The sequence below is a fragment of the Microtus oregoni genome, unplaced genomic scaffold, assembly GCF_018167655.1.
Source record: "Microtus oregoni isolate MIOR12 unplaced genomic scaffold, Mior012 000002F_ref0000024, whole genome shotgun sequence".
In the NCBI taxonomy this organism is placed as follows: domain Eukaryota; kingdom Metazoa; phylum Chordata; class Mammalia; order Rodentia; family Cricetidae; genus Microtus; species Microtus oregoni.
The window spans coordinates 13215709-13243688 of NW_024543061.1; the positions used below are offsets into that span (position 1 = coordinate 13215709).

Below are 27980 nucleotides of genomic sequence, written 5' to 3' on the forward strand. Positions count from 1 at the left end.
CTCTGGGCACCTGCACGTTTGCATACAGGTAAATCAATCTTTATCCTAAGGTCCTACCTCGCTGCTCCATGAGAATCCTTTCTCCCATTTGTTTTATTGGTGCCCTAGTTTCTCCAGTTCCTGTTACAAGTCACTCAGATACATCCTGTCCTCACAGGCTTAGCACCACTGGGGAACTCAACATGTCTCATGTACACACATATCATACCAACTAGCTCCATTTCTAGTGCTCCATTTCTAGAGTCTCAGAAAGTCTGCTGCTCTTCTTATGGTGGCTTATGTGTCAGGGCTGGCACCTGTTTTAAGCAGCACCCACTCTTGATGTTCCAACGCTTCTCAAGCCAGCTGGTAGTTTGTGCCTCTAATCCCAGGATTCAGGAAGGCTAAGCATGTGGCCTATGAGTTCAAGACCAACCCAGGGTGCATAAGGAAAAAAGAAAAACCTACCCCTTGATTCTGGTGCTAATTGGATGTGAATTGCAACTCCAAATTTCTATCCCATACCATCTGTTTTAAAATTGCGAAACTGAATTACAGGCAAGTCTTTCCCATATAAACATGAAAGCCAGGCATGGTGTCACACAGCTACAATTTTGGCACTCAAGATGGCTTGCCCATCAAAGTCAGCATGGTATACATAGTGGGAAAATGGGTTCCATAGCATCAAAAATCCATTTAATTAAGAGTCATTAGCCGGGCGGTGGTGGCGCACGCCTTTAATCCCAGGAGGCGGAGGCAGGCGGATCTCTGAGTTCGAGGCCAGCCTGGTCTACAAGAGCTAGTTCCAGGACAGGAACCAAAAAGCTACGGAGAAACCCTGTCTCGAAAAATCCCAAAAAAAAAAAAAAAAAAAGAGTCATTTAGGAATGTGGTACTAGAGTAATGTGGGTATGTAGGAATGGCAAACAGATCACTCAGGGAGTCAAACACTCAGAAATGGCCAGCAGTAGAGTTCTGTAAGAATTTGTGCAATCTCATTACCAAGGAATGGGAACCAGTGAAATAAAAAGCAAGCATAGGACTGAGACAGATGAAATTCAAGGCATGGCTGGGTCAGAAAGTAAAAACTGGAGTGGTGCTCAACTTTGGCACAGAAAACGTAACCTTTTATTAGTAATGGAGATGAAGCTGGGCAGACAGTGGTGACACACACCTTTAATTCCAGTACTCGGGAGGCAGAGGCAGGCAAATCTCTAAATTCAAGGCCAGCTTGGTCTTTGGACAGACTCCAAAGCTACACAGAGGAACCCTGTCTCAAAAACAAAAAAGCAACAACAAAAATACTGGAGATGAAAGACTATCCATTACTATCATTTAAAAGAAACACGATTAATATAAAGTTGATCAAGGTGATCAGTAGCAATACAGTGTCATGACATTTCACATCCTTTTGTTATCACTAGCCCCCTTATAAAGTGCCCATATGGCCCAAAATGTCTTGTTGGGGGAGGGAGGAGAAAAAGAATGTGCTTAAGCAAGAGTTGTACCACTCATACAACTCAAAACATTCTTGGGTATAGAAGACAAGGCTGGGGCTGGAGAGGAAACTCCCTTTGTAAAGAGCTTGGCATGTGCGTACGAGGACCTCAGTTCAGATCCCCAAGTGTTTATGTAGAAAAGCCAGGCGGATCTCCAGGGCTGGCCAACTGGTCTAATGACCAGCAATCTCCAGGCTCAGGGAGAGGTCCTGCCTCAAGAAATAAACCTAGAGAAACAACTGGAGAAGACACCACTGACCCCTGACCATGTACACACATAAAAAAAAAAAAAAGACTATATTCAGTTTTTAAATAAAAGCACACACCAAATCACTGTTTATTTAATCATTTTGCCAGTTGTGTAACCTAAAACCAGTTACTTGCTTCTGATATAATTGGTTCTAAGACAGTTATTCACATTAAGTACTCCCCAAACTGGGATACGATCAATACAACAGCAATTATGTACCGGCATGAGAACCAGTTTAAACTGGTATTTCTAGGCCAAAGGGCCAGCACACCACAGAGCAGGTGGGCAGCAAAGGCCAGTGAGCTCTAACATGATGATTAATGGGAGTGAAGTCTGCAGACACTGCATTGCACAGACCTCATAGTGCTGGTCACTGTTTAGGCAAAAGCTGCCCAGATCTGCATCTCAGGTGCTGGAGAAGAATCCTAGGCCTTGTGTCTAGCTAGTGCTGCACCACTGAGTTTACATCTTCAGCCCTGTGTCTGCTTAGCTACTACTTCCAACGTTCCAGCAGCTATGGTGAGCCACCTCACTTTCTTTTGTCTTCACTGATGTCACTGTCACTGTCACTGCTGCTGTCTCCATTGCTACTGTTGTTTGACGCAGTGAGGTTACCCAGGGCTTCCCTGTAAGGAAAAGAAATGGTATTTGGTATCCCTGACACATACAGTCCCAGCAGTTTTAAGAACCAAGGAAAGCTTCCAACAGTTCATATGACAGAAGAAACAACTATTACACCACCACCCCTGGCTTTGTAAGGGAACAATATCGTACCTGAGAAAGTGAAAAGCACCCTAAGAGGAGATACACAGACTTACTTTTGTTTTTCGTCGACTGTGAAATCTGTCATTACTCTTTGGGCAAGGCTCTCACAAACAGGCAAGCTGAAGGCACTTGCCAGCTTCACCACCTCAATGGCCAAAGCAGGGCTCTCAGATGCTTTTGCAGTGTCCATAAACTCCTCCAACAATTCACTTCTGTAAAAGAAAGCAAACTGAACGTTCCCAACTCACTTTTCCCCTATCAAGACATAAGTAAAAGCAAGCAAAGTGCTCTTAACCACTGAATCACTTCTCTAGTGCCCCCAACTTAGTCCCTTAACTTTTAGTCAAATATTTACAGGAAAAGTTGAGAATATGTTTATTAGTCAAATCCTCATTAACTTTGGAGGGAAGTTACAAAATAACCTTCTGTATATCCCCGAGATATGATCACTGAGTGGAGAAAAGGCTCCCTCAGGATGCCCTGAATGGTAGGTGACGAAATGCTTGCCTGTCTAGCCAAAGAGCCCTCCCTCAAATGCAGTGGCTTAGGTGCATGAAGAAATTTCAAAGCCCATGCGACTAATTCAAGCCTCTACCAGGTGAGGCCTCTTGGTGTCAACTTACCTGGGAATCTTATTATGCTTTTTGAAAAGTGCCAACATTTTCCTGTCAAAGAAGAAAAAGATGACTGCTGACAGGAAAACAAGTGGCAACCACACAAAGCTGCTCTGTCTCTTCGCAGGCTCAGAAACTAAGTGACCTAAAGAGAAGTTACCTAGACTCCCTGAATTCCTGTGCTCAACTAGTTCTGGCTGCACAACCTCAACAGGCAGAGCTGAGATGTAGCCAGCGATGAGGACTGCTTTTAGTGCTGTCCTCCAGGGCAGGAGGGATCCATCCAACAATGTGCAGCTGAGAAGAGGCAGTGGGGCGCGCTTAGCCTACTTCCCTCTTAAAGCCAGAGTCAGTCTGCCCTAAAACCCAGTATGAAGAACAGGCTCAGATTAAGGCAACAGTCTCATATATGTGAACGCCATCAGCCTGCCACATGCAAGACAAAGGCAAAACACATACATTCAGCTCCCATGACTCAGCTGAGGTCCGTACCCCTGCGCCAATCATCACAGCCTGCTTCATAGTGTGTCAATCTGCCTGACCATGCAAATGCTTTGTTTGTCTTTACTGACAACACAATGCCAAACAGGTCACATTTAACTGAGCTACAACCCAAAGACAAGATTCTTCAGAAAAAGATGTTTTAAACAATAGACTAGCAATAGATATCCAATACATTCATGAAATACACACAGAAAACCAGAAGATATAAAATGAAACATGAATTCTCAGCTTGCCTGAACAATGCCCTCTTCTCAAATAAACCATACACACTGGCCTTACCAAAAGTTTGCTTTTTAACTGGTATTCGCAAGTGTCCACCCAAACCCCACTGTACATTCAGGTTTGTTCCTGTCACTAAGCTGAATTAGAGAACACTCATCTATCAACCTTAGTCCATGTTTTGGCTTTAAGAATAAATGTTGGCATTTACACTCACCATGCTTCCTGGGTTCTGCCACCTCTTAAAAAAAGGACAGCTATACACTGTAGAGAGTTGGCTGGCCAATCAAGAGCAGTCTGCCGGGCATCTTGGCTTTCATATGTGGATTTGATATCAGCAGCACAGTCAGCAAATGCCACCTGAAGCTAGAGGCTCTAAGAGTCAGTGCCTAGCTGGGCTGACAAGAATTTTAAAACCAAGAAACTATCACATGAACGACTAACAAGAAATACAGTAAAAGGAAGCCTGGACCTGCTTTGCAATAATACAGTTAACTACATGTTTGAAATATATCATGAATTTCCTTTGATTGGCTGTGTATAGATGTACACAAAAGGGTGCCAGAGCCCATGTGAAGAGGTCAGAGGACAACTTGTGAGGGTTGGTTCTTTCCTTCTTCCATGTAGGTCCCAGGGAAAGAACTTTGATCATCAGACTTGGTAGAAAGCTCTTTTATCCACTGAGCCACCTCACATCTTTTCAGGTAGCAATTACAGAGAAAAACACAAACAACTCACTCTAATAATAAAAAAGTCATTTTTATTTTATGTGTATGGCTGTTTTGACTGCATGTGTCCCAGACAGTTGTGAGCCTCCACCTGGGTTCTGGGAGTCGAACCAGGGCACTCTGAAAGAAGAGCACATTGCCCTTCATCACTGAGCTACCTCTCCAACCCTTCTTTTTTAATTATGTGTATGTGGGGGGGAGGGGAGGAGGCAATGCACTTGAGTGCAGTTATTTGTGAGTTGCCTGATGTGGGTACTGGGAACTGAGCCCTGGTCCTCTAGTGCTTTTCCACTGAGTCAGCTCTCTAGCCCCTGGAATACTTATTATAAGATAATCTGGCATTCACTGTCATAACTATATTCCTGCTGCCTGCTTTAGACTTGAGGAATGAGGCTAACACTAAGATTGGTATTTTGCTATTGGTAATGCATATTTAACCTAAATCTAGGTTTGTACATCTGAACCCAACAAAAGATGGGTAAATTCAGGGAAACAACCATTAAAAGAACATAATTTTAGCAAATACACAGGTCAGTATACATCTAATGATGGAACTTGAGCCTCAAGACAGTCTTACCTCTGGTGGGTGTTTATCCCTGGCCATGAGCATCAAGATTTCTTGTCTTAAGGCATCTCGGAAAGTATGGCCATACTCTTTACTATCTTAAAGCAAAAATAAATAAGTAAATAAATAAATAACACTGATCATCAAAACGCAAAACATCTGGTGAACCTTTATCCACTACTGACTTTTAACTTCTGGTGGGTGAGAAAGTTGGCACTCTGGGATGCAATAGTCCACAAATGTGTTAACTTAGTTAAGAATGAAAGTTTTCAGTCCTAAAAACACAAACAGAAGTTAAGATGATATTGCAAAAATTGACACTAACCTTTCCAAATCTGAGGAACCATTTCTAGCCTATTGGCCACATCCAATGCTTGGAGAAGCCCTATCAAAGTTTGGGAGTGGGGAAAGAAGACCTGAGAGAGAAGTACAAACATGACTTTAAAGTATCCATCAGGAAAGATACTCAGCCCTCTATAAACACAAAAGACAAGTAATCCTCTTACTGAAGGTATTAGGTCCTTATACCACTTCAAGGTGACATCAATCTGTTCCATTGAACAAATCAAACTGAAAAATTTCGAACTGTGGAGAGAAAAGGCATGTTTAGATTAAAGCCTGTGTGCTTAACAATGAGGTAAAAAATGAGTCAAATCTCAGTATAGTTATTCATGTACTGAACATAGACTTTTAATGTTTCTAATTTCAGGTTACTGAGATGGTCAAGGGGGTAAAGGTATTTTGTTTGCCACATAAACCTGGCAACCTGAGTTCTATTCCTGGAACACATGTAAAGGTAGGAGAGAAATTGCTCCACAAAGTTGTCCTTTGAACCCCCACCCCGGACGCCCATGCTGTGGCACATACACACAATAATAAAAACTATTTCCAATTTCCAGGTACAAGGGTCAATGTTTCACCAAGGAAGTGCTAGCTATAATTAATTTCCCAATTGAGATCTTTTATTCCTCAGTTGGACCATTTGGGTTGTCTGCTCAGATCCTAGAACTATTATTTGAAGTAAATAGTACTTGTATTGAAAGTACTCAGAGGGGGATCAAGAACACAACCACGACACATAAAGTTATAAAATGTTAACAAAGAAGATAAAATCTCTAAATATACACTAGACAGGTCATTTTATCACTGCTTTTTATTTCTTTGTTTGTATGTATGTATGTATGCAGATGCGCGTGCCTGTCCCTGTGAATGGAGGACAGCTAGTAGGCTGTGTTTCAGGTGTCCTCAACTGTTGTCCATCTCTGGACTAGAGCTCCGCTGCTGTGACCACCGAGGTCATCTAGCTACTGGATCTGTGTATTTCTACTCCTTCCTTCATGCTGGGACCTGAACTCAGGACCTCATTCTTACCTAACAAGAACCTTACCCATGGAGCCATCTCCTCAGCCCCACCGCTTTAATCTCCAAGTGCTCAATAACTATGACATAATGGGCAGACAACCTAAAACTAGAGCTGAGATAAACAGTCATTAACATTCTCCCATTGCAGAATTTAGTGATTAAAATCAAAGGAGAGATGGCTCAAGAGTTAAGAGCCCTTGGTCTAGAGTTTGGATCCCAGAAACCATGCAACAAACCAAGCATTCCTAGCAAATGCATGTTACCAACTCCAAGGTAGAGCAGAGATAGGAGGCTTACCAGGTGTGTGCATACACTCACAGACAATCTCTGACAATCTCTCTTTAAAAAATATAAAGTAACATACTTACTAATAGAAATTGAGTTGAAGATCACTTCCAATCAATTTCCGGTTGTCCCCCGTATTTAAAAGACGATGTACTTGGTAAGCAAGTTCTAAATCTCTGAGAGATGAACACTGAAAATTTGCAACTAATATTACCCAGACATTCTTGTAAGCCAAACAGAGACTCAATACATAATGAAAAAGTATGCGTTTCTGGACTGGGTGGTGGTGGCGCAAGCCTTTAAACCCAACCTAAGAGGCAGAGGCTGGTGGACCTCTGTGAGTTTGAGGTCAGCCTGGTCTACAGAGTTCCAGGACAGCCAGGGCTACACAGAGAAACCTTGTCTTAAAAAAAAAAGTATATATTTCTTTGCATAAATATTTAACTAACAATATTCAATTCATTACCTGACAGCAAAAAAGTCACAAAAAATTGAGGAAAAAATAAGCCCTAATTTTATGAAATTTAAAACAAAGTTACTGAGTTAGCAATTCCAGTGCACCATTAAAATCACCATGAAACAGCTTGAAGAACCAGCCTTGAAATACTAGTTCTCCCCTCCTGTGACATACACTACCATAGGGCTACATCTGAGTGCCCATGAGCCCTTAAACAGGATGTTGTCTACTCATCCAGAAAACATGAAATTTCTCCTATGATGATGATAAAATAAAAACCAACATAATAATCTATTTCCATCAATCTACAAAGCTAATGGGCAAAAACCATTCTGAAAGCTATCAAAGCAGGCATAAAGGACAACACAATAAAGAATAGAGCTGGGGTATGATTTTTAAAGTTTTGAAAGTATAGACTGTACAGATAGAAGGAAAGTAGAAGCAAAGACATGACCAGAGAATTAAAACTGAAAGGACACGCAAAGCTCTCAGTTACAGGTAAAATGAAGAAATAGAGAGGAACCTGGGAAAAATAGGAAATGGCACTTACTACATTCATGGCCGACTGAAAAAATTTATCTGAAAAGTAAAGTTCACAAGTTTGGTTGCTATGGATGTAACCTTGTTTTCATATTAATTACATTACTATGCCACAGACATCTTGGCTTTTACAGAATATTCAATCCAAATACAAGGCCTCTAATGGCACTCAGGCAAACCACCCATCATGAGCTAGAGGAATAGCACAAGTAATTTCTGTACATACCATCATCCAGGTCCTGTGGGGAAAATGTCCTTCCCTCTAATTCCTGCATAATATCATAGATGATGAGGGATGGTGTTTTTATAGCGTTAGCTGCAGAAAAGGCAATTTTTTTTTTTAAATCAGGAGTTCACTTTCACAAGCAGAACCAACTTTATAGCCCCCAGTTATAAAAGCCTATTTGCTGCCTCCATCTTTAGCCTAAGACCTGGCAGAGCTGGGCAGGGCCAAAACCTGCTTAAAGAGACCAATATAGCCCAGAGTCTAAGCACTGGTAAAATCTCTAAGAATCACTATGCTCTGTTGTCATGTTCTACTTAGATTTCTTCACTTTTATTCATTTCTTTCCTAAAAAGCTCAAATTTCTCGAGTGGGTGATGTGCGAGGTCTTTCTATGTGTTGCTTTTATTGGTTAATGAATAAAGAACTAACTGGCTTGGCCTAGAGCATGGGAAGAGGAAGGCTGAGTCAGAGAGAAGCCATGGAGCCGCTGCTGGAGACAGACGTGCTGAAACTCTGCGGGTAGGCCATGACCTCGTGATGATGTACAGATTAATAGAAATAGGTTAAATTTATATGTAAGAGTTAGCCATTAAGAAGCTAGAGCTAATGGGCCAAGCAGTGATTTAATTAATACACTTTCTGTGTGATTATTTCGGGGCTGAGGAGCCAGGAACGACCAAGTAGCCCCACTCCCTCCAACAAGTGGGACAAATACCAACAGCTCCCAATCTCAAACCAACACACTTAACCAAATTATTTAGTGGTATCTGTGTTCTTTTAAAGTAAAACCAGATAAGGAAGCCAAGAAAAAATATCCAATTGAAGAATGGATAGTGGATGAGGCAATTGGCAGAAGTCATATGAGCCAGTCATGGCCACACATACTTTTAATCCCAACAGAGAAGTAGAAAGACCATGAGTCAGGTTCACCTGAGCTACATAGCAAGTTCAAGACATTCTACACTACACAGCAAAATAACTGGGTTTTGGAAAAGGTAACCAAATAGGGCAAAAACTACACCTACTGAGATGGGAAGGGGGTGCCTTTGCAAACACCATGGTCAGAAGAATGTCAATTCACAAGAAGCAAGAAGTCAGCCCAGTTCAACATAACTCAATACTTGGTGCTAGTTCAAACTCTTTAGAGTTTATTTTAATAAACTAGGTATTTATTTTAGGCATATTTAAGCCCAGCCCAAAGTGGAAAAAGTTTCCTGGTGATGATGAACTCAATCCGATGTGTAAAGTAAAGCATGGCTACATCAAAACTATTGGATATTGGGACTCTTTCATAATGATAGGCTCTCTAGATTAACAAAGAAAGCAGGCTCAAGGTAAACACACGAGAAGGGTCTGGGGGAATAAGTGTGGTGAGGCTATGCAGATTACCAGGCTATTAACCCTATCTATTCCCGTCTTTTGGAGGGAAAACACGTTATCTCTCCACTTGAGACAACCCGGTGTGTTTAACATCACTGTTTTCCCTAGTGCTTCTTTGTGAGCACTAAAACTTACATTCCTATCACTATCATAAAAACACATGTAGCCAGCAGAACTGAAGAGAGAGGACTCAGCAATGAATTCATATAGCAAAGACCAAGAAACACACTGTAGAAACACAGCCTTTTGATAAAAGGTTTTTATTTTATTAATATATATCAGTGTTTTTCAACCTTCCTAATTCTGAGACCTTTTAATAGAGTCACTCATTTTGTGGTGATCCCCCAACCATAAAATTATTTTAGTTGTTTTTTCATAACTGTGCAGGATATCTGATATGTGACCCCAGAACCACTGATATATGTGAATGAGCACCATATGTGTATTGGTGTTCTAGGAGTCCAGAGGAAAATGCCAGCTGCCCAGAAGTTGGAGTTACAGGTGGAAGTGAGTCTGTGGGTGCTAGGAGTGGAACATGGGTCCTCTGAAAGGTCAACAAGTTCTCTTAACCAATTAAGCCAGTAGTTCTCAACCTGTGGGTTGTCAGATTACCCTTCCAACAGGGGTCACATATCAGAGATCCTGTATATTAGATATTTATAATCATTACAGTAGCAGAATCATAGTTATGAAGTAGCAATGAAAATAATTTTATGGTTCAAGGTCATAGTATGAGGAACTGTTTTAAAGGGTCACAGCATTAGGAAGGTTGAGAACCACTGGCTTAAGCCATCTCTATGGCCTTCAAAATTCTACATATAGAAAAAAATCATACTGTGTACAGAAATAATTAAAAATGGGTCAAAGACTAATGAAGGACATAATACTCAAAATGCTAAATAAAAACCAAAGGGACATCACCTTAAAACTATGGCATAGGCAAGAACTTTCTGAAAAGGAAATATGCTTATTAATCTCAACATTAAGGTACAGAGGTTAGGAACCACAGGTTTCTGGGGATTTTATGGTCTTTTCTACCCGTCTCACCATGAACGGTGGGATTAGACACTTGGTTTGGCTTCACACAGGTTCTGGAATCCAATTTAAATTCCCAAGGACTGCAAAGACCTAACCCACTGAACCATCTTTTTGTAACAGGGTTTGTCTTGGTGCTATGATAAAATGGAATGACAAGAACAAGGTAAGAGTAAAATGGCCAGGCTGGATGGCCCTAAGGCGAAAAATCTGCCCATTCCTGCTGAGACTACAAGTATGTGCTACCACACTTGGGTTCTGGGATCAAGCTCTATAGTTTTTCAATTGTGTAACAAACATTTTACTAAGTGACCTATCTTCCTAGGGTCTCTCGCTCCCTTTTTCTGACACTCATATATCATATGCTGGCCCAACATCTATCAGATCTGATTGCTTTGAGTTTTCAAATTATTACAGACAAATGACATGAGGTCTGGAATATATGGAGTTCCATTTAAGAGAAACAGATTCAATTTGCAGGAGAACAGAATTGGAGATCACTCTATTAAACAAAATAAGTCAGACAACTCTTAGATTCCTTTTTCACATAAAACCCAGATTATGCAGATGCTTCTGTTTTTATATGACATGTGAAAGTAGAGGGGAACCACTGTATGAAGAATGACAGGAGTGTGGATGGCAGAATAAGAGCGGGTAATTTGTGGGGGGTAAGACGGCTCGGTGTTACATAAAAGTAATTGCTGCCAATCCTGATGATGGAGTTTGATTCTTGGAACCCACAAAGAAAAAGAATGTAGTTGCTGAACCCTAATGTCACATTTTCTTTAATATACTGAAACTACCCATACGTGATTACTAAGTTACTACACTGAGCACACGTGAAGCTGTGTTACTGTGCCTATCTAAAACACCAGAATAAGCTTCCATGTGTGATTCATTTGGGAGCTGGGTGGTGGGCCCCACAAAAAACAGAAGATCAAAGACAAAGGGAACAAAAGAGAAAAAGCAAGCAACTAAAATACACTTTACAGCCCTCTCCAGTTTGCATTTAGTCACAATCAAGGGTTCTACTCTAAAGATTAACCTTTTGTTCAAACTAATCTTTTTGGGAAATAACTGTCTTGAAGGCCTCCAACCTTGACTCTTCTGCTTCGGTCTCCTAAGTGCTGGCACCAAGACTGTAGGTATCCAGCACCATACAGGGCTGAATTCTCTATTTTTAATTTTTAAAATTTTTTTATGTGTATGCTTATTGTTTGTTTTTCAAGACAGGGTTTCTCTATGTAGACCAGGCTGGCACTGAACTCACTGAGATCTCATAAGTGTTGGATTAAAGGCGTGCGCCACCAGGCCCAGCTGTGTATGGAGTTTTGTTTGTATGTATGCTTATGCTTCTGCCCTTGGAGGTCAGAAGAAGCATCGATCCCCAAGGACTGGAATTAGAGATGATTGCGAGGCACCATGTGGATGGATGCTGGGAACTGAACTGTTCTCTCAAAGAACAGTGTTCTTTTCTCAGCCACTGAGCCATCTTTCCTTTCCAGCCTCTATTCTTAATTCATATAAGGAGCAAGTACTACAACAATTACATAAAACTCAAAAGAAATGACTTTCATATAAATCAAAATAATGTAAAGTTATACATACCTCGCTGATAAAAGAGCTGAATAATATGATGGTATGTTGCAAGTGAGGGCTCTCAAATTACCAAGTAGAGAGAAAAAAAGAGAAATAAATAATAAGAGTTATCTAAAATAAAGTTGAAGCACAGTGGTAACATTTAAGCAAAAGATATTTCTATTCCTTTGAAGACATTCTTAGCTTGTCCCACAAAAAGGTGAAGTCACCCTAAAGACAACACTTTGTTACTATCCATACAAGCAATTTAGCACTACGAAGTCAGTCAATGCCCAACGAATCTTAAACTAAGCATTTACTATATAGTAGCACATAATTAGAGCTGGAATACCTAATTATGCTAGAAAAACATCTTGGAATTTAAAACTGGCTAACAAAGTCATCAATTCCCTTTAAAGTCAAGAGAACTACAAAAAAGTCTTTCAAGTGTTAAAGTAACATTGTATTTACTGTAAAAAATATGAAATAGAAGGCATCACCTATCAGACAGTTATCACTTGGTATGCATGGGACCCTTGGTATCCAGGACCCCTGATGTCCGGCTATTCAGATGCTCATATAAAATGGTGACGTATTTGCATGTGACTCATACACATCCTGATGTGCACGTCAAAGCATTTTAGGTCTCCAGTAACATCTGCTGTGCCACAAATGTTATGCAAACAACTTCTTGTATTGTTTAGGAATGTTCAAAAACCAGTATATACATATTTACAATGATTTTATCAGACATTTTTATCTGAGTTGAATGCCAAGACAAAAAGGAGCAACTGCACATGAAATTACACCTGCCACAAGGAAACCCTAACAGGAAAGTAATGGTAAAGGTAAAGACACTTCCTGCTTTTGTGGCTGAGACCAGAGGCCAGCTCACCTCATCTTCAGTGAGGACCCAGGATGTACCCTTACCTATTCCAATGTGTTTCATTTCACGTAATGTCTGTAAGGCCGGCAGCTTTCCAAGCAAGTTAAACTTCCGGAGACTCTTCAGCATGGCATTGAAAGTCTGCAGGTTCGGTTTCACCTTCTGTGCGACCATATGTTTCAGCAGATCCTGGGCGAATCCAAAACAGGAAAATTTTTTTTACTCCAGCGTAATCTGCCAAAGCACAGAGAATTTAATTCTGTGGCCACATATGAAACAAATTAACTATACCCTTAATTTAATAATTATCTGCTTTAAAAAACAAACAGCCTGGTTTGGTAGCCCAGCACTTGAGATTCAGAGGCAAGGGATCTCTGAGTTCAAAGCCAGCCTGGTTTACATATCAAGCTCCAGGCTAGTAAAGGCTAGATGGTGAGACCCTTTCTGAAAGAAAACCAGCAAAACCAAAAGCTGACAGGGATCTCATCTTCTAGAAAGCCTCTGAACACTGTCATAGGTCAACGTGTCTGTCTCTCCAAATCCTATCATGCACCACAGGGGATTTGCAGTCTTCCACCAACCTGAGACTAAATAAAAAGCGACCATGGTGACCATAAAAACACATTCTATTTCTACGTTTTGACAAAAATCTCTCCAGTGATTTTAATTTAACTTCCCTGGTTAGAATTCTACAACAGGTAGGTATGTACCTTTGCACCTAACAATAAAATCAATTAGACATTAAGTGTCCCAAATCTTCCTGCATCCTATCTATGTAGTCACTGACAAATCAGTATTCCTCCCCACAACAGAGAGGCTTCTTAAGCAAGGGACCGCCACAGAAATGCTAAATTAGTATTTCTTAGTCAAAGGGACAGGAAGACAATGAAGGTGTTTCCTTACCTGTATGTTATTCCATTTGTCCTCAAATTTCTCATCAGGCATAAACATCTTTGCTTCAATCAGTGCATTGAAGGTGTACACATCAGCTGTAAAAGAAAGTACCTTAACAAAACTTGAGGTTGGAAATTTACTTCAAAACAGATGAAGTGAAAAGAAAATGGTCATAGAACCAGATCTCTAATCCCATCTTAATCACTAGTGTGGCAGCAAAAGTCAAACAGCTCCCCAAACAACAACCATGGGTCAATGACCAAGACAAAATTCAAAAATCCCACCGATTCTTGTTAGAGTATTGTTTCTCAACCTGCAGGTGCATATCAGATATCCAATATTTACATTAGGAGTCACAACAGTAGCAAAACTATAGTTATGAAGTAGCAACAAAATAATTCTATGGTCGGGGGTCACAACAACATAAGGAACCATATTAAGGGGTCACAGCATTAGGAAGGTTGAAAACCATAGTCATAGAGGAAGACACAGCAAGAGGGGAGTCCCAAACTCACCACGAAGTCTGTTATTTAATAACTCAGTATACAAGTTCAATGCCTGTGCATAAGCTCGGTGCTGGAGAGAGAAAAACAACATCATCAAAACCTTCCCAGCAGGGAACGTGAATACACTAAACAGGAGCCTCCAATTCTCAGGAGGCTTGCATCCTAGTGCAGCAGGGATCTTCCAGGTACACTAGCAATGCTTTGGAGACATTTTCAGGGATGACACTGAGGGTGAGGCAAGAGCATGTTAGACAACTCACAACTAACACTAAGACATCTCAGAACATACAGGAAAGCTTCCAACCATCTGATCTTCAAGAGGAAGCGGTAACTCAGCCTTTAAGCGTGCTCATCACAAGAACCAGAGTTCTAAATCCCACACCCATGCCTGTAGTTAACTGGTTCCAAGGGATCCACACCGTCTACTATCAACTGCAGGCATACAATGAAAGTGTGTGTACATGCATGCGTACAAGCATATACACACACTCCTACGTAACACAAGACATAGACAGAAGTATACACGCATGAATAAAGAGAAAACAAACTCAAAAACTTTAATAAAGCTTGTTCAACCCTAATCCAAAATCTGAGATGCTGAGAAGCTCAAAAATTTTGAGTCCCATAAATAGAACCTCATTTAACAGGCTACAAACAGAGCATAGACTCTAGACTCACAAAGATATTACATAAAATGATTATGCTAAGTCCTATAGTATAGGCCCATGATCCCAATTACTCTGGAGATAGGATGGAAAGAATTGTTGAGTCTGAGGCCAGCCTGGGCAATTTCAGAAAGTCTGTCTCTCAAAAAAAGAAAGACAGGCAGGAAGGAGAGTGGGAAAAGAAAGAGCTTTGATTTGGTATTGAAGCACCTTTTAAGACAAGGCAGAGGCAGACATATTGCTGTGAATTTACACCTTGTCTGCATAACAACCCAGCCAGTCAGGGTCATATACTGAGACCCTGTCTAAGCAAAACTATTTTCAAGTTATGTGTATAAAAGTTGTATGAAGCAAACAGACACCCTGTTTAGAACCGACTCCACCCCCAAAATCACATTATACATACACTCAGGATCCCAGGCATCTCCCAACCATGTTAGTATAAGGGTGGAAAAGAATCACCAACTCAATAGACCTTCAAGATGAAAATAAATAATGGAAGGTACCTTTACCATCCCTCGGATCATTGTGCAGTAGGAGTGTGCATTCTTCTCTGGCATTAGAGCAAAGACTCTCTCAGCATTGTTTTGTGTTCTAGAAACAACAGAATGAACATGAACCAGAGGCATTGGGAAAACTAGTAGTAACTGCCACCATTTTCTTCATAACTATTGTACCACCCAGAAGAGTGTGACAGGATTGTCTCAAAAATGGAGGGTCAAAGGTCTGCAGAGCTCATGGTCCCCAGGTAAAGAAAAACTCTGCAGACAAGATACACAGTGCAGGATCTCCTCTGTTCCCCACCCCACTTCTTGTCTCCTGATACAGAATTCCCAAGGCAAGCATGACTCGAATGCGAACGATTTTGCACCTCCACTAGAGGAAAAGAAAATGATACACTTTATATACATTTTCCTTTATACTCAACTTTATATTTCCTAATCTAATCTAAAGAAGCCAGACAGAACTACAGTATAAGCCAAGTCCATGTGCGCCTCATCTGTTTCAGTGTGTCACATGTGCTAGTGCCCAGAGGTCAGACCGCCCAGAGCTGGAACTACATCTTAGAGAACAGGAAATGGTCTACGGAGCCATCTCTCGGGATCTCAATTTCTGGTATTAACAGTAGCCGTCTTTTCTACACATCCACGCAGAGTACTTATTTTTATCTTACGCACTCCATGAGTATTATTTACTCTTTTTTTCAAACTATTTCTCATTCACGAAAATACACAAACTCTATCAGAATTAGGGATCTACATCTCAAGGCAGCACTGTTAATGAAACTAAAACAGAGGAAAAACAAAAAGGACAACCAGGTCAAACCCTAAATGGGTTATGTATGGTGGCAGGAGTTAACACTCTTTTTTTTTTTTTTTTTTTTTTTGGTTTTTCGAGACAGGGTTTCTCTGTGGCTTTGGAGCCTGTCCTGGAACTAGCTCTGTAGACCAGGCTGGTCTCGAACTCACAGAGATCCGCCTACCTCTGCCTCCCGAGTGCTGGGATTAAAGGCGTGCGCCACCATCGCCCGGCCAACACTCTTACAAGTCTAAGCCAGAAGTGATGTTGTATACTTGTTATACCAGGCCTTGGGAGGAGAAGCAGGGATGGTCTGTGTTTGAGGCTAGCCTGGGCTATGTAGGTAGAATCCTGAATATAACAATAACTAATAAGCCAGTTGAAGTGGCACACACTTTTAATCCTACCATTCAAGAGGCATAAGGATCTCTGAGTTAAGGTTAGCTTGCTCTACATAGTGAGCTCCAGGACAGCCAAAAACTGCAGAGAAACCCTGACACACACAGATACACAGAAAAGACAAAAGGTCTAAAATATAAAGACAGATTGTAGAATACATCTGTAAAATGAAGGGGGAAAATCTATTTAGAACATTTCAGGATTGCTACTCCAGAGGACTGTAAAATCCCCAAAATATAAGATTCTCAACGAGTAACATACTTCCAAGGAATAGTCTTCATCTTGGATGTCTGATTACTTTCCTCTGTAGCCTCTTCCTAGAATGAATGAAATAAAAGGTAAGACAATATTTGCTAGTGGACTACTTAAGAAAAATCAAAAAAGCAAAGAAAATTTAGAAAGCTAAGGGAAATAAACCAGCAAAAGGCAACGAGAAACAGAAGAAAATGCTCCCACCCACAGCGAATTCCTTCAGTGTGAAATCAGTGAACACAGAGGAAAGCAAAGTCAGCTCTTAAACAAGAGATCATCTAGAGATAGGACTAGGGGTAAAAAGCAGAAAAGAAAACAAAGTGCAATCTACTTCTACGGAACCCAACACTGGTTCGACTCAGAAAAATACTGCACACATGGGGTAAAAGCAAGAGATACTGCCATTAATGTCTAATAGTAGACCTTTAACACTAGAAATTCTGCCCTTACTTATAAACCAAGTGTCAGGGATGAGGCAGACATAGAGGCCTGACTGGCATTTGCAGAAGCCAGGGTTAGTTCTGTAGGCAGCCAGCTATTTCAGGAGCAAGGCTGGGAACAGGGGGCCAGTCTGGCAGGGCTCAGAAGACATGACTTGTCACTGTCTGAGCACTTTACAACACTAGTTACTATGTAGGGAAGTTACCCACAGGATGAAGAACAGAAACAATCCATAATATCATTACTGAGAAATACTTTTAAAATATTTTTATCGTCTGCAAATGAAAAAATGTTTTTTTAGAAAAGTAACAAAAATTGAACCCCTTATCCAAAAGAGTGTAATAAACTAAACATGAAATTTATTCTCCAAACACATACAACATGAAGAAGTTTTGAAAGACTGAAATCATATAAGGCCAGGCGGGAAGTTCCCATTTAGTAGATAGTCAAAAAGTTCATATTTTGGAGCGTTTCATGTAGTAATAAGGGGCGGCTAGGGTGCCAGGGACGCTAGCTCAGTCGGTAGAGCATGAGACTCTTAATCTCAGGGTCGTGGGTTCGAGCCTCACGTTGGGCGCCATTTGTAGTAATATGGGTCAGCGGGGCTGCGTCCCCAGCACCCCGGCTGCCTGGCTAGCTTATGCCCGAAATAACAACACACAAACTGTATTCATTTAAACACTGCTTGGCCCATTTCTATCTAGCCTCTTCTAGGCTAATTCTCACATATCAATTTAGCCCATTTCTAATCATCTGTGTAGCGCCCCTAGGTGCGCTTACCAGGAAGATTCTAGCCTATGTCCATCCTGGGTCGGAACTTCATCGCGTGCGTCTGCCTGGGAGCTGGGAGCATGGCGTCTCTCTGAGGCGTCTGCTCCCGAGAGGAGAGCTGTGGAGTCTGAGCTCACTTCCTCCTCCTCCCAGCGTTCTGTTCTGTTTACTCCTCCCACCTATCTTCTAACCAATGAGGGCCAAGCAGTTTCTTTTTATTTAACCAATGACCTTCCTCCATCAGTTTCAGCAATAAAATTTGGATTGGGGATTTTTAATTATGGATGCTCAGTATCCTCTTCCTTCCAGGATGAATCATTCCATACCACCAGGGCTATCCTGACAGCTCAACAGCTTCACCATCATCACCTGCTATTGGCTATCTACACTGTTTTCAGGATCTTTGCACATACAGGCATAAATCCATACCAGTTTAGAAAAACACTTCATACACACCTCTGTATACCGGATACAAAGGATCCCTTGAAATCTATTTCTAGAAATAAAACCCCCCAACTTGACTGTTACTATTCCATCTACAGGCAATACTTGGCTTAAGCCCAGCATGCTCCCTCCTCTGCCCACATCTGTATAAATTTTAAAAATCCATCGTGTTCAGTATGGACCTGCAAATGCTATAGCACACACAGAGATCACAGGACAACTCTGAGGAACTAGTTGGCTCTTTCGTAGCATCTTTACAATGGCTCCAGGTACCAAACTCGGGGTTCTCAGGCCTGTGTAGTAGTACCTTTACCTGCTCAACTATCTCACTGGCCCTATATGTACAATTTTTAGGCAAAGGGTAACCAGTGACAAAATACAGAATCTTTCCTTGATCATTACCCAACACAAAGTCACCATAGTGACAGAGGACTGGATCAAATGTTCCTGACCAAAACTTTGCCTGAGTATATAGTACATGAAGACAAACTATTGCTAAGTAGAATAAAATTAAGGTAATTGTTTCATTAAGAAAACACAAATCAAAACTATTCTGAGATTCTACCTCACCTTAGCCACAAATGTTGGTGAGGCTGCAGGATAAAAGGAATCCTTAAATACTCACGGCTGTTGGGGACACAAAACTAGTGGAGCTGCTATGGAAATCAGCATGAAATTTCCTCAAAACAGCATCCAATCCAGCTATGCCCTTCCACAATGCATGTATATGCCCGAAAAACTACATACTGTAAAGATACCTGCACACTTATACTTACTATGGCCCCATTTACAATAGCTGAACTGTAGCACTGACTATGCTGGGCCTTATTCACCATGCAGAACAGGTTGGCCTCAAATGCAGAGATTTACCAGCCTCTGCCTCTATGCTGGGATTAAATGTGTGTGCACCACTCCCAGCTATGTGTAGCTAGAACTAACGGTGGTGCCTGCATCCCAGGTACTTAGGAGGCTGATGCATGCAGAATATGAATTTAAGGGGCAGTCCAGTCGAGCAGTGGTGGGGCCTTTAATCCCAGCACTCAGGAGGCAGAGACAGGTGGATCTCTGTGAGTTCAGGACAGAGTTCAAAAACCTACAGAAAAACCCTGTCTCAAAAAAACAAACAAAAACAACAACAACAACAACAAAAAAGAGAATAGTCCAAGCACGTTAGCAAGATCCTTATCTCAAAAACAAACAAACAAAAGGGGGGGAGGCTCTGGAGAAAGGGTTCCACGATTCAGTACTTATCTGGTATGTGTAGAACCCTACGTTCACCTCCCCCCAAAATGTGTGGCACATATTCAGCCATAAAGATCAAAATTCTGTCATTTGTAGAAAAATGGGTAGAACTAGATAGAGATTATATGTAGTCAGAAAAGCAGACGTTGCTTGTTTTTTCCTCATACGAACAAAGTAGAAGGGGAGCTATTTGGGAAAATGAAAGAGACCACTGGGAAAGGTGATAGGGTAAGGGGGGGGGGGAGTATTATTAAAATACAGTGTATATATCAATGAAATGTCATAATAAAACATCATTTTTGTATAATATACACTGATTAAAAATGAATACAAACCAATGTTCATATGTGCCTTCCTTCATCAATCACTGCTTACTGAAGGCTACTTTGCCCTCTCAGTATAGACCCTTTACTACTCTGACACATGGCACAGAACCCTGGCCCATTTTTTTTGCTTTTTTTTTTTTTTTTGATTTTTGAGACAGGGTTTCTCCGTAGCTTTTTGGTTCCTGTCCTGGAACTAGCTCTTGTAGACCAGGCTAGCCTCGAACTCACAGAGATCCGCCTGCCTCTGCCTCCCGAGTGCTGGGATTAAAGGCGTGCGCCACCACGCCCGGCCTCCGTGGCCCATTTTGAGAAAACATTATTTTAGAAACAAAAAGCCATTTTTTTTTTTTACCAAGTTTTCCGTATGCTCATTTTGTTGAAATGGATAGTCAGCTGGGGGCTCTTGGTCACCATAGTAGCACAATAAATCCAAGAGACTATTAGTTGTTTCAAGAGAGACTGTGGTTCCTGTGGTTAGGAGAAAAAAAAAAAAAAGAAACCTTCAAATATCCAAGAGCCAAAGAAAGCCTGTTAGATAAAATTCTTCATTTTTTTTCTATTAATGGCGGCTTATTTGGATACATACTTAATCCCTCCTACCACGTTACCAATTAACCATGATGGCTTTCTGGTGACTCTGTCCCACTGTCCCCCTGCAAACTGCATGTAAGATGCTGTTTATTAATAAACTTGTTTGCCATAAGACAAAGCTTGTGTGAGACCTTTTGACCCCAGTTTTGGTATCTTCTGCTTTCTGACCCCTTGGTTTTTCCTCTCTGGAACCTGTCACTGAAGAATGACCTGCAGGTCCAGGTCAATTTCCACTTAATTCCCTTAGACAGATCCACTGAATATACAAAAACAATTATCCCAACTGGATTCAGGCCCTCAGTAAAACTGTACTAAGAACGACTAGCATAAATGAAGAATCACAATCATCTTAAAAACCACTCATTTGACTCCCAGCACCTCAAAAATCCACAACAAAACCCACCAAAAACCTACTGCTCAAAACGACTCCCATGTCAGCACTCATTTTACAGAGAAAAGTACAAAGGAAAGAAAAGAGGGGGCTGAAGAGATGGCTCAGCAGCCGGGAGCATTTTTGCTCTTGCAGAGGACCTGAACTTTGACCCCCCACATGGTGGACCACAAGCATGACTTCAGTTCCAAGGGAGTGAATAGTCTCTTCTGACCTCCACAAATAGCAGGCAAGGACATGACAACCATACTTACATATACGGAGGAAAAACACCCATACACACAAAAAATATATAAATATAATCTTTTTTCAAAAAGAAGTATTTTTTTAAAAGGTTAAAGGCCCAATTTATTAAGCTTGGTATAACTGCCCAGACCTACAACCCAGCATTTTAGACAGAGGTGGAAGGAGTTCAAGGCCATCCTTGACCAAAAAGTGTTTAAGACCAGTTTAAGCCACATGACACCCTGCCTCCTCAAAAACCCCAAAAGAATTTACTGAGGGGCTGCACACACCTATACCACTATCCCCGAGGAGCGCAATCCAGATTCCTGCCAAGCACTGCTCACACCCGGAAAGCAGAAAAACCTCACCAACATACTATCTGCTGTCGTCCTTCAGGTGTCAGACACCTAAATTCCTGAAGGGTATGAGAAAATGTTTTGGGTTCAAATCGTATTTTCAATGATTTCCCATGTTTTTATTTCTTCTATTCTAATTCATTAAACAGTATTCTAGACTCCTAAAATTTAATGATAATGGTCCCTCTGAGGTGACCACATGTACATTCACTGTAGCTTACCAGCCACAATATCTAGAATTGTATTTCCTATAAAGTTCTTCAGATCTAGCCAGGCAATAGTGGTGCATGCCTTTTATCCCAACACTCATGGAAGCAGATGCAGGCAGATCTCTGTGAGTTCAAGGCCAGTCTGGTCTACAGAGTGAGTTCCAGGATAGTCAGAGACATACAGAGAAACCTTATCTCAAAAAACCAAGAGTTCTCCATATCTAACTCAAAGCACAACATGATGTTAGACACTTGGGAAACGTTGCATGGCCTTTATCTAGGTTACTAAGTGAGGCAGAATCACATCAATATCCAAGTCTCTGATCCCAGTTGAACAATCTTTCTTTTAAAATACTCCTCTGGGGCTGAAGAGATGGCTCAGCAGTTAAGAGCACTCGCTGTTCTTCCACAGGACCTGGCTTGATTCCCAGGACCCAAAATGGTGGCAAAATATCCATCTATAACTCCAGTTACTGAGGATCTGATGCCCTCTTCTGCTCTCCGCAGGCACCAGGCCCACATATGATGCACAGATAATACATGTAAACAAAATTCACACAAAACTTAAAATATTTCTGGTTTTTGTTTTGTTTTTTCAAGACAGGGTTTCTCTGTGTAGCCCTGGCTGTCCTGCCTCTGCCTCCCAAGTGCTGGGATTAATGGTGTGCGTTACCACCACCCAGCATATTTCTGATTTATTTGGCCATGTCTTCTCACACCTAATGTTAAAAAAAAGGAGGCCAAGGAATAATCGTCAACATGTGCTTTCTTTCCCAGTGCACAGGACAAAAACAAAAGGATGAGCCTTCAGTTCTGCTTCACTGACAGCGTCAGTATGAAGCTGGAGCAGAAAATGAATTATGTATAGCACACCACTTAAAACAGAAACAACACCATCAAGCAAAGACACTATTGGTCATTTTTACTTAATACTACTTGGATCCTATTAAACGGCCCTGTGTTCCAAGAGGGGCTCTGACTGAGGGGAGTCACCTGCTTGTAAGAGTTGATCAAAGAGGTCCACAGAAGCCTTGACTCTCCTGAGTCTGATCCGTTCCCTCAGGGCGGCTTCACTCACATCTTCAATCTGAGGCTCAAAGGACTCTGGCATTAAGCACTAGAAAATAAGACGAATAAATGATGGCAAACAGGCAAAGGAAACAGGTTGACAGTAGGATGGGGCTATTAGCACCAACACACCAAAAAATAAATAAAATAAAAAAATAAAAAAAAAATTAACGGCTCCAGTTCCTGTTTTCCTTACTACACACGACTTACATCCGAACATTAAAATAAAATATACAGATAAGAACAAGAAGCTGGATGGGTGGCGGTGAATGCCTTTACTCTAACCCCAGTACTGCAGAAGCAGTGGCAGGCAAACCTTGGTGCTCTGTGAATTTGAGGCCAGCCTGATCTACAGAGCAAGTTCCAGGACAGTCAAGGCTACACAGAGAAATCCTGTCTTGAAAAACCAAAATCAAAACAAATAAATGAACAAGAAAGGCCAATAAACTTCAACCCGAACATAGAAGACTACTTAATCATCTCCTGACTTTATGAAAAATTTAAAATATTCAGTCATAAACATCCAATCCATACTTTGAATACCCTATTTCCAACCAAGGGTCTCAACCCCAGGTTGAAGCTGAATACTTTGGTTCCAGTAAAAAAAAAAAAAAACTGCTTCCAAAACAAAACAATGAAACATAAAGCCAGGCATGGTGGAACACATCTTAAAACCCAGCACCCTGCAAGGAGAGGCAGGTGGATTTCTTCTGAGTTCCAGGCCAACCAGGGTACTTGGTGAGCGCCTGTCTTGAAAATAGAAAAACGACAAAGAACAATACCCCCCCCCCGTCTTAGCTGGGGTTCCTATTGCTGTGACAAACACCATGAACACAAAGCAAGTTAGGAAAAGGGTCCATTTGGGTTACACTTTTATGTTGCTGCTCACCACTGAAGGAAGCCAGGACAAGAAGTCAAACAGGATAGGATCCCGGAGGCAGGAGTTAATGCAGAGGCCATGGAGGGGTGCTGTTTACTGGCTTGCCTCACATGACTTGCTCACCCTGCTTTTTTTTTTTTTTTTAAATAGAACTCAGGACCACAGTCCAGGAATGGCACCACCCACCATGGGCTGAGCCCTACCCCACTGATCACTAATTGAGAAAATGCCACACATCTCATGGAGGCATTTCCTCAACTGAGGTTCCTTCCTCTCTCATGATTCTACCTTGTGTCAAGTTGACACACAATGCCAGCTAGCACACCCCCAAACCCAAAACTTTTTTTTTTTTTTTTTTTTTTTGTGATTTTTCGAGACAGGGTTTCTCTGTGGTTTTGGAGCCTGTCCTGGAACTAGCTCTTGTAGACCAGGCTGGTCTCGAACTCACAGAGATCCGCCTGCCTCTGCCTCCCGAGTGCTGGGATTAAAGGCGTGCGCCACCACCGCCCGGCCCCAAAACTTTTTGTTCCTCCTTCACTGCCCATCTTGGTTAAAGTCACCAGAGCATGAGTTTCTAAAAGTCAAAACTGTTGCCTGGAGTTTGCTTTTCCTTTGAACACTCAATACCACCAAGGTATCTTGATTGTAGCTCATTCACTAATTTCTCAAATATATTTGGAGTAGGTACCACTTTACTCCAGGTACTAGGCTAGGCATTAGGGATTCTGATATTTTATCAAAGGAGGGGGGATTCTCTTCCATCAAAGTACTTAAGACATCAGAGTCAGTAGTGGCAGTTAATGCTGTCAACTTGACAGAATCAATAATCTCTAAAAAGTCAAGTTTTTGGGGGAGGGATTTTCTACATCAGGTTCTTGAGGAGGGAAAACCCATCCTAAACGTGGGCAGCATCATTCCATACAAGATCTGGATTGCATATAAAGAGAAAGTGAGCTAACCACTGGGGACACGAGGCTTCTGCTCCCTGCTTGCATGCAGTTCCAGTGTGACTACCTGCCTGCTGCTCCTGCTGCCAACACTGACCCTACACAATGGGTTGTAATTTCCTTAAACACTAAGCTAAACCAACGCTTTTCTTCATTAAGTCATGTATTTTGTCACAACAGGAAAAGCAACCTATACAGGGGTGTAAGTAGTGGCAGGGAGCCTACACAAGGCCATGCATTCCGTCATTAACATCCCCCACACCAACAGCAAAATAAAACAAACAAACTAAAAACCAGAGATAGAGACAGCTCATTCTAGTACAATGTGCTATGGCACTATCTCCAAGGCAGAGACCCTGCAAGGCTTCCAGTGACAGTGACCCCAAAGCCAAGCACATGAACACTGTCAACCAAAAACTTAAAGGGAGAGAGGTGAGCCAACAGTCCACAACTTCCATCGTTTTAATCAGGGTTTTGATCTTACCACATAACAGTGTTGGCATGCTGACCAGTCACCAGAAGTGACTGGAGGAAGGCCGGGTCTGGGTGTGAGTTGGGGAACAAAAGGGAAAGTGAGTGGCTGTAAGCAAGACGTGAAGCTGGTGTTTTCACGACTCTGGGAGGAAAGGATGAACCTATTTTGCTCACTGTTGTGCAGAAGGAATGGACTGCAGTGGCAGACAGTGTAACACTGCATACTGCAGAACAAGGGAGAGTCACAAGCACAGCCTCAAGCCCCAAGAAGAGGAACCTGGCCAAGATACATGGCAATATTTACAGAGTGCAAGGATGACCAAAACAGCAAGTGCAGACTGTAAAAACAGAAAGAGGAGCAGAGACATCATAAAGATAAACATTTATAAGGAAATGTAGGAAGCCACTAGAGCACCCTGAAAAGGAACGGTCACAGAGAAGACTCAGGAGTAGCATTAGGAATCACACAAGAAGGATTTTAAAAGGTTAGCAAATGTTCTCACTCCAGCATCCAGGGCACTAAAATGGCTAAATCAGCTATGGAAGCGTGATTTAATCTGCATTCATTTAAGTATGTAAAACACACAATCACTTCTCCTTACCGGAATATGAGGCTCAGCTACATCCTTTTGGAAATATTTGGGATGTGAATTAATAATAAACTTTGCTGCATTCTCCCCAGACTTCTTTGCCAATAAAAACGAACGCTATATGGGAGAGGGGAAGAGATTTAAATACAAATTAGCACTTAACATAAAATTTAGACTTAAGCAAAGCTCCACCTTCGGCAAAATTACTCCCTTCCCCCCAGAAAAAAAAAAAAGAAAGAAAAATGCAATAATACAAGAAGTTCCAATTACAAGCCAAGTTACAGTACACCACATAGCTCACTTCTGAGTATGACTATTTCAGGTCACATTTTATATACAGCGCAACCTACACCACCCACCCACCTCCCACACACATACATACACGCACACAAATGGTTTGCTATGTGTTAGTTAAGACCTTAATAAAAGAAAAATTACAAGCACAACTTTCTTCAGAGACAATACTTAAATACTTTTTTGATAGAAGATTCAGAGCCTAACATTTGTCAGCATGTATAAGCTTTTCAAGGTTTATTTTATTTTAATAATTCAACTATTTACATACTGTTACACAAATTAGTAAGGGTCTTAAAAGTATTTGAGAAGTTTCATAACAGCACTCACCGACTCCACAGTAGAGGTTGGGATGAGGTAAGGGTCATCTTGATAGACATAAGGTACAGCTGTGGGGTCCTGTGGAAATGCACAGCTTTTTAGATTTTCATTCATACTCTCTAAGCTTTATTGATGATCACAAATTCTGTAATATATGAAACATATATGCAGGAATATGTATGGTCATATGTCTGCATATATAGAAAGAAAACACACACGTCAAAAGATTTTCCCCAAATTATGTACAACTTAAAACAAGTACAAATCCCCATGGCTCCATCCTACGAGATTTTCTCTTCTCTTGGTACTAGGGATTGAACCCAGAGCTTCACAGAATTAATTAGCATTTAGGCACTGTGCTAATCCTCCGCCTTATTTCTTAGGAGTTCAGTCTGTTGTCAGTTAGGACTATCACAGTTTTAAATGTTAGTTAAGGACTCCCTGAATTAACTAGTCCCTTGACAGTTTCCTATAGTAAGATCCCTTCACAGCACAGCCACTCTGCATCCATATGTATATTCCCTGAAGAGTTCCTTCTTTTTTTTTTTTTAAGAGTTTCTTCTTACTAGGTAGTGGTGAACACTTTTAATTGCAGTACTGGTGGGAGACGGGGGACGGGTGTGCATCTTTTGAGTTTGAGGCTAGCCTGGTCTAAAGAGCAAGTTCCAGGACAGCCAATGCTACAAAGAAACTGTCTTCAGGGGCTGGGAAATGGCCATGTAGATACAGCACCTGCCATGCAAGTATGAACTACAGAACTTTTAAGTACTGGATGGTTGCGCTAGTCCTCCTGTAATTCTAGTGTTCAGAACACAGAGACAAGGGATTCCCAGAATACTGGCTAGCTAAAGCAACCTTTATAGCAAGCTCTTGGTAAAATTGAGACCCTGCCCCAATTAATCAGGTGGACAGTGATTGAGCAGTTCATTTGTCTGTAAATAAGCATCTGAAATGCTATTCAGAACTGTGTGTGTGTGCCTTTTGGAGGCCTCAGGAGCTACAGAACTCCAGCCCTCTACCCAGCCTTTGTCTCCCAATTTCTGGGATCAAAGGCATGTACCACCGCACCTGATATAAGATCTGTATTTTGACCAGTGTATTATCACCAGCAGGAAGGACCCAAGTCCCAGAGTCACACATCTCTGCTTGGTTACCAAATCCCTCAGAAACAAGCATCTGTTTTTTAATTAATTAATTTTTATTTCATTCCTTTTTAGAAACAAGCATGTCAAATAGCTTTTCCAGTAACTTAAAAAAAATTACTGATAGCAATTTTGATAGGCTCGACAGTACAAGCCCTGAAAAATCCTAACACTCTGGGGCTGGAAAGACGGCTCTTGCAGAGGACCCAGGTTCAATTTTCCAACACCCACATGGTGGATGGCTCATAAGTAGCTGTAACTCCAGTTCCAGAGCATTTGACACCCTCACACAGACATACATGCAGGCAAAACACCAATGCTCACAAAATAAAAATAAATAAATTTGGGAGTTGGAGAGATGGCTCAAAGGTTAAGAGCAAT

General features: G+C 41.4%; 1 protein-coding gene and 1 non-coding gene across 2 annotated transcripts in view; both read right to left on the reverse strand.

Moving 5' to 3' along the window:
- Window positions 1–1785: 1785 nt before the first annotated feature.
- The window catches only part of Ptcd3 (pentatricopeptide repeat domain 3), a 34347-nt gene continuing 8152 nt past the window's right edge, over window positions 1786–27980 (reverse strand). Inside the window, exons 5-24 of the mRNA XM_041639868.1 lie at window positions 26467–26535; window positions 25855–25959; window positions 22877–23000; window positions 20464–20579; window positions 16897–16952; window positions 15444–15531; window positions 14282–14342; window positions 13776–13861; window positions 12917–13061; window positions 12017–12067; window positions 7994–8083; window positions 7778–7806; window positions 6854–6960; window positions 5630–5708; window positions 5449–5539; window positions 5136–5221; window positions 4048–4196; window positions 3117–3158; window positions 2547–2705; window positions 1786–2354 (exon numbers count right to left, since the gene is read on the reverse strand). Coding sequence (XP_041495802.1) covers window positions 2258–2354; window positions 2547–2705; window positions 3117–3158; window positions 4048–4196; window positions 5136–5221; window positions 5449–5539; window positions 5630–5708; window positions 6854–6960; window positions 7778–7806; window positions 7994–8083; window positions 12017–12067; window positions 12917–13061; window positions 13776–13861; window positions 14282–14342; window positions 15444–15531; window positions 16897–16952; window positions 20464–20579; window positions 22877–23000; window positions 25855–25959; window positions 26467–26535 — 1830 coding nt within the window. The 3' untranslated portion in view covers window positions 1786–2257. The remainder of the gene's footprint in view (window positions 2355–2546; window positions 2706–3116; window positions 3159–4047; window positions 4197–5135; window positions 5222–5448; window positions 5540–5629; window positions 5709–6853; window positions 6961–7777; window positions 7807–7993; window positions 8084–12016; window positions 12068–12916; window positions 13062–13775; window positions 13862–14281; window positions 14343–15443; window positions 15532–16896; window positions 16953–20463; window positions 20580–22876; window positions 23001–25854; window positions 25960–26466; window positions 26536–27980) is intronic.
- On the reverse strand, window positions 3487–3623 carry LOC121443958. Its single transcript, XR_005973735.1, has one exon. It is a non-coding gene; the product is annotated as a small nucleolar RNA SNORD94 (small nucleolar RNA).